Source organism: Mycetomoellerius zeteki, unplaced genomic scaffold (assembly GCF_001594055.1).
Source record: "Mycetomoellerius zeteki isolate Tzet28-1 unplaced genomic scaffold, Tzet1.0 scaffold31, whole genome shotgun sequence".
Taxonomy (NCBI): Eukaryota; Metazoa; Arthropoda; class Insecta; order Hymenoptera; family Formicidae; genus Mycetomoellerius; species Mycetomoellerius zeteki.
This window is the reverse complement of record NW_017257294.1, coordinates 1,455,006-1,461,823: the sequence shown is the minus strand read 5'-3', so window position 1 is coordinate 1,461,823 and position 6,818 is coordinate 1,455,006. Positions and strand designations below refer to the sequence as shown.

Sequence of the window (6,818 nt, the reverse complement as noted above, 5' to 3'; positions counted from 1 at the left end):
TCCAGTCTCTCGCAATCTATTAAATGTCAACATAAACACTCTTCGGTTTGGCACTCTTCTGTTTGGAAATCGTCGTGCATATTCTCGCACCGCCTTTAAAGCATTACCGTTGCAGAAACCGTATACAAAAACCATATCAGCATATTCACTATTAGAATACGTACGCGGCATATTGCAAAAGACAAAATTCATCTACTGTTAAAGGCTTTCAAAGAGCGACTGACAAATTCATAACAGAAAGTGGAAAATGTAATCAAATATGTCGGTGCTAGATATGGCAAGAAATGTAAACATTTTTTTTCGATTTCTCTGAAACGGAGCAAAAACGAGCATATGTCTATAGGACTTTTTTTCTTAGTTTTTTACTCCTCTACACGCTCCCGAAGTTTTGCCATTTAATTTGGAAACACCCTGTATATGTGTGTATATATACATACATAAGGTTTTTAGATTTTAATTTACTTAATAAATACAGGAAAATATTACAGCGATTTTTTAACTTGCGTAATATTATTACGCCAAGGAAAATATCGAACCTTCGGCGAAAAGATTAAATTTATTAAAGTTATAATTTTGAATTTTGTACATTACATGTGACAAGCTTAAATCTATTTAGAAAAAGAGTGTGATTATGTGTACTTCGATGTAACCGAGTCTCAGGAAGATAATTGCCTCCAAAAGTCTGCAGATTTTGTGTTGAAAATACAAAAGATAGGCATGTTCTTTGTTGCTGATTACTTATTCTTAAGTCTCGATCACATCGATTTGTGCGGTGTGCTTGCGTCTATTACGCATACAGACAAGGCTACATTTCATGAAATTATCAGCTAGACTTGGCAACAGTAATAAACTAGAGTACTTACGATACGATATACATGATATAGTCGGACGATACGACTTCGTTGATCGCGAATAAATCGACGTAGAGTATTATCCGAAATAAATATAGCGATTTATCCCTTATAACGCCTACTATATGTACAGCAAAGTTTCGAAAAAATTATCCGTAAAAAACTAGATATTATTTAACTTTGGAAGAAATTCTTATGAAGATATTTTCATATATCTATTTTTTCTTTTTCCTCCGTCCAATTGTCATGCTATACAATTTATTATAAGAAAACAAGCTGCAGCAACATCAATTTGGAGACACGTTGCAAGCAGCCATGCCATTTTTATTCAATGGTCAATAAATAAAAATAAATAAATAAAAAAAATATCTACTTCTAAAAATATATTTATGACTTAGTCTAAAAATTATTTTTTGATTCAATAAAATAGATTACGCTAATAGCGGGCAGTGTTCTCAGACATTGCGCGCGAATGGCAAGAAAATTGGCGACGGAAAGAGATCGAAAAAGTTTGTAATTCAATCATATGTTCGTTCGTTATTATAGATATTAATGGTAATGTTACGCAGTAGCGTTTTTCTCTTTGGCAGTGATCCGAGCCTACCGAATTCTTTGCGAGTTCTGTACTAATGGACGACTTCGCAGAACGAACGGTGTCACGGACGCAAGAAAGAAGATTGCGCATAGTTCTCATCAATTATGGAAGAGTCGATAGAAGTATCGACTAAATATTTTGGCTGAGTGTCGCGAACGAACGCGTTTATGTACCTATGTTTCGATACCTAAAGTATTTAATGCCTCTTTCGAATTATTTAAACTATATCGCGAATCTTATTCTTGTAAAAATTATCACAATATTCGATGATAAACCGATAACCATCAAATGCATTGCGTGACTATTTAGAGACGATTTCTCAATTCAGTGAGATCAATGGACATTAGTGATCTCTTGTAGCATTCCTAAGATATGATCAAGCTCCTGCCGGAAGTAGCAGAGCTGTCGATTTTTACCTTTCTCATTTTTACAGTCTTTGCACTGTGTTCGATTCCTCAGTAAATCGCGAATTAACGTCTGCAAAGTCATCTCTCTGCTTTCATGCCGTTGCTGGAGGATTGTGATTTTGTCCTGCAACAATTGCAACTGTTCTGTTCCCTGAAACAGAAATATCATCAATGTCATGGCCGCCTTAAAGAAGCCGCCTTAATCGAGTTTTTCACATACCGGCGTTGATAAGTATTTGACTTTCTCGGTCAGCGTCCTCACTTTATTCTCCAAATGCTCTCTTTCGGCCTTCAACATGATCACCTGCTCCTTGTAGTCTCTGAACTTTTCGACCTGTTCTTTTAAATGCGATATGATTGCTCCCTGAGTATTAATCTGACCCTATTAATAATAAAAATTGTATAATAAAAATTCCTAGCCATGGTAAATATAAATATATTGAGACATAAGCGAAGCAGAGGCTTGTTCTACTTAAATAAGCGAAGTAGAGATTTATTCTACTTAAAAAATAGATTTTTTCGGTGCAATAGATGAAATAAGAAACAGGCCAAGTGCTCGCTAAGCGTTACAAACCTGCAACTTTACCGCTTTAGAATCACCGATCTTAACGCTGTACTCTTTCACAAGAGTGGCCATCTCTCGCTCATGTTCCTCCTGCAAGAGATTCAAATCATGCAGCCTCTTGCTCTTCAGCGCCATGAAGTCCTTATTTATTTTGCTCAGTTCCTCCTTCAGAATATCATTTTCGTTTGTCAATTTCTTGATAACCCCGTTCTTGCCGTTCTCCGTGTACTGCATCGGATCGTACAACTTTGGCGTCGACGACGATAACCTCTCGGAAACGTGCCCGTTCTGATAAACATTCGAATTCTGATCATTTCCTTCGCCGTTCTTCATCCCTCGGAACGCCTTATCGAAATCCATACTCCTGAAACTCCTACGATCGTTTAGCAATTTCTCCCGCTCCTTCTGTAATCGCCGATTCGTCTTCTGAAGCTCCTGATATTCCTTGGTTATCTTCGAGACCGTTTTGTCCTTGTTCGCAATCTCCAGCTTCAGGCCTCTTATAGTGGCAATGAGATGCGCGTCTTCCTTTGGATTTTGAGATTTCGGCCCAACTTTTATCGTTTTCTGATCCTTCTTATCTTCCACGGTGAAAGGTTTATCGTCTTTCTTATTATTCTCTACGCTCTTGCTCTCAATGTACTTCACCGTCGTTTGCGTGAACATGTCATTGTATAACTTGTGTTCTTTCACAGTTGCTTCCAACAGTTTCGCCTCTAACTCCATCACCTGGACTGCGTATTTCTCCTTCATGTCGGAAAACTTCTTCTGTAAGTCAACCAAATTTTGTTGCGCGATATCCTCTTTGTTTTTAATCTCATTTTCAAGACTTGTTATTCTCTCCTCCAGAAGCTTCACCTTCTCGGAACCGATCTTCTCCTGTTCCGAATTAGCGGTCAGAATGAGAGCCGAAACTGAGTCAGGATTCTTCCTCTTGAGTATACGCTCCAACTCGCGCACTTGTCTGTTCAGGTCCATGACTTTCTTGTTGTCCAGAATAACCTGATCCTTGAGTCTCTGAGTTAGCTGCTTCTCACGCTCGACATGACTTTTGCTTATCCGTAATTTCTCCTGGAGATTCCCTTCTCTAACTCTTCTAGCTCCCGTTTAGTTATGCGCAACTGCTCCGACTTAGAACTCAATTTAATAGTTAGATCCTCTATTTGTTTTTTAAGTTCCAACTCTGTGGTAGTCATCACTTGCAACCGATCTGTAATAAAGTTGTTTTTCACTTTCAGCTGCTCCTTAAACATATCCAATTCGTCCGTGAGCAAACTGTTCTGTTGAATTAGATCGTCGTTCTTCAGCAAGAAATCAGCATTTTTCTCCTTCAGCTCGGATACCTCGAGATTCAACTTCAATGTCTCTTCCTGGAGATCCTTCACCCGATCAGCAAGCTGTTGCGTGTCGTTTGTTTTCGATACCGTGCTCTTCTGCTTAGACTGCAAATTTTTCAATTCCTCTTGCATACGTTTCGTATCTTGCATCAATTTCTTGTTCTCAGTCTCGTAAGCGCGGATCAGGCTTTCCTGCTTTTCCAATTCCTGTTCCAGAAGAATAATCTTCGTGTCGTTCTTGACAGGAATTTCTGCGCGCCTTTCGCTCAGAGAGAACTCGTCAACTCTTGCCTTCAAGATTATATTCTGCTTCTTTAAAGCAAACAATTCTCCCTCAAAAGACGTACGCATGTCCTCAATTTGACTCTTGTACAGTTTTGCCTCGGTCTCCAACTGTTGTTTCAACAGTGCGTTCTTGTGTCTTTCCTCGCGACATAACATCTCCCAATCACGTTTTATTGGAATCTGTTTCGAATCTCCGGCGGCCATGAAATTTTTTCTGTAACTATCGGGCGATTTCATTTGGGATCCTTTGCACGCAGCTGGTAAGCTGGATGTGGATCCAACTTTAACGGAATCCAGTTTTGATCTTGAGGATGAGTTAGGTTTCGGCGCGACTTTGGGAATTGATCGGGATTGCACTTTCGACTTTGCCGATGACTTTTTAGAAATTGCGTTTACAGGTTTCTTAGACACGTCCAATGCTTTGTTAACCCTGATATTTTCGAGAGACGATTTTAAGGGAGGCTGGCATAAAAGATCGTAGCTTTTAGACTTGCAAAATCGTATCTCTTTTTTCGATTGCTTATTGCTTGGTGCACTAACAACGCGGTCGGTTTTAGGTACATCTATTGCTTTACTCGAAACGCCATGGTCAGGTACTTCTTGATAATGCATCTTCAAAGTCTTTGATACATTGACGGTATATGAATTTTCCGCTTTCGTATCAACTTTCGTTTCTGAACAAGCAGATTCCTTGTACACCAAATCTGCTTTCTCCTCCGTGTTCTCCTTCACGATACTTTCACTCATCTTTTCAGCCATAAGTTTGGGTATTGTATCCGCAAATAATTCCAATCTCGGCGTCAATCCTACTGTATATAACTCATTTTCAGAATTGACTGTCTTTTTATTGGTTTCTGTCACATTTTTATTGCTTTCTCTTTCTACGATTTCCGACGCAGTCTTCTTAGATTCATTGTTAGATTGTTTTAAGAACGTCTTTCTACTTGACAGAGAATTCCGTACCCCTTTATGCCGTTCTTCGCTCACGCTAGAATCGCTCTCATTAATTTCATGATCCATGTTTACACCGTTAATGGCCGGTAATTCCTTTTCTAATATTTCGGAAAATTCTTTTTCTGGGAATTCTGGGGTCTTGCCACTAGCTAATTGACTTTCCTTAGTCGATACTACTTCGCCATTAGTAGATTTTAAAAAGAAATCGTATACCGCATTAGGCTCTTTTGATTCCAGCTCTGTTTTATCCGTATTTTGTCCTTGAAGCAGCTTCAAGAAATGCGAGAAATCTTCCTGTCCGAAACTGGAACTCGCGGACATTCCGCCCTCCGCCTTCTCCTTAGACTTTCTCAACAAATCCTCGAAGAAGTCCTTGTCCACGTCCGTGATCTCTTTCTGCAGATTCTCCTTCTCCATTTCAATTTTCTTCGCGCTCTTCAGTTCCTCGGACTTGGAATGTCTCTCAATCGGGTCGTCCAAATCAGAACTGCTTGATATTTCGACTTTCTGTTCTTCGAACTTTTTTCTTTGAAGTTCTAGCGTTTTCGGTGGTTTCAAATTATTCAGATTTTCATAAACAATCTCGAATCCGGGACTGTTTTCCCGTTTTCTCTCGTTTTTTGGACTCCTTTTTATTTTTTCCGTTTCTTTATGCACTTCTTCCTCTATTAATTGAAAAATGTCAGCTTCTAATTGCCTCACTCTGCTCAAACTTCCGTCTTGATTTTCTGGCACTAGAGTATCAGATTTCGATATACTTTTCGATAGAGTGTTACAATTTTTTCTGACTAGCTTCTCAGCTTCTTCTAATAATTCTTCCACAGACTTTTCTTCTGTATGATTCTTATTAGAACCGCCAGACTTTGTACGTTCAGGACATGAATTCGGACTTAATGCCCCCGCAATCTTGCTCATTTCCTCTAGAAAACTGCCGATATCTTCGTCAGTAGCATCTATATGAAACAAAACAAATTAATCAAACCCAAACATCAATTTAGAAAGCTCTGGCTTTACATAAAAACTTACTTTCAAAATCTGATGGATATTTATCAAAAGCCGCAGATGCGAGTATGTCGCATAATGTGTCATCCTTGTCTTTTGCTTCTCCTTCGCTTTTGGATATTGTCTAAAAAATTAAATTAACAAAAATTATTTGAACCAATACATAATGATAGAAAACAAAAGCAATTAAAAATATCGCTTTTACCAAAGAAAATGCTTTATTGTGGCATCAACATTACTTGTTTTGAACAGTTACCTTGCACATCCTCTCTTTCTCGAGAAACTCTTTCATAGAAGAGCTGACATCCGACAAAGGAGTAGGAGACTGCTTTGACTTCGCATCTGCATTCTTGGCACTCAGGACACCTAAACGTGTCTCAGGTCTCTTCAACCACCACTTATCCGGCGCATCTTTTTTATTAGCCGATAAATGTTCGACTTCCTTGGTAGTTTTGGGTTTCTCTTTAATGCGAACCGAGTTCTCTCCGACGCTTAGACTTATGGAGGATCCCAAAGTGTCATCCTCCGTGGAAATTAACTAAAAGAAGCAGCAATTCGATACACTAAACTCTCATTTGTTTCATTTAGCGAAAGGATAAGTTATAAGTTTGAAAATCTCGTAGAACGGTCAACAATTCGGAGACGAGTTTAGGTTAAGCGCGCGAACCGCGGATGAATAACAGCGCGCGAAACTCACGTCTTCGATTCGCGACGATTTCCTAGCGTCTAAAGACATCTCGCCTTCCCTCGGCCGTAATTAGATCAAATCAATCCGCCGTGTACAACCGGTCATTCCTCACGAACCGCTTGACACCTGCCATA

At 39.1% G+C, this 6,818-nt stretch overlaps 1 protein-coding gene across 1 annotated transcript; it reads right to left on the bottom strand.

Moving 5' to 3' along the window:
* Positions 1-1,301: 1,301 nt before the first annotated feature.
* LOC108724763 (centrosomal protein of 162 kDa) lies at positions 1,302-6,818 on the bottom strand. Its single transcript, XM_018451372.1, is given in 7 exon segments — positions 1,302-2,004; positions 2,074-2,235; positions 2,428-3,519; positions 3,522-5,947; positions 6,021-6,120; positions 6,253-6,534; positions 6,694-6,818. Coding segments are annotated over 7 exon segments (4,326 nt in total). The 5' UTR covers positions 6,733-6,818; the 3' UTR covers positions 1,302-1,779.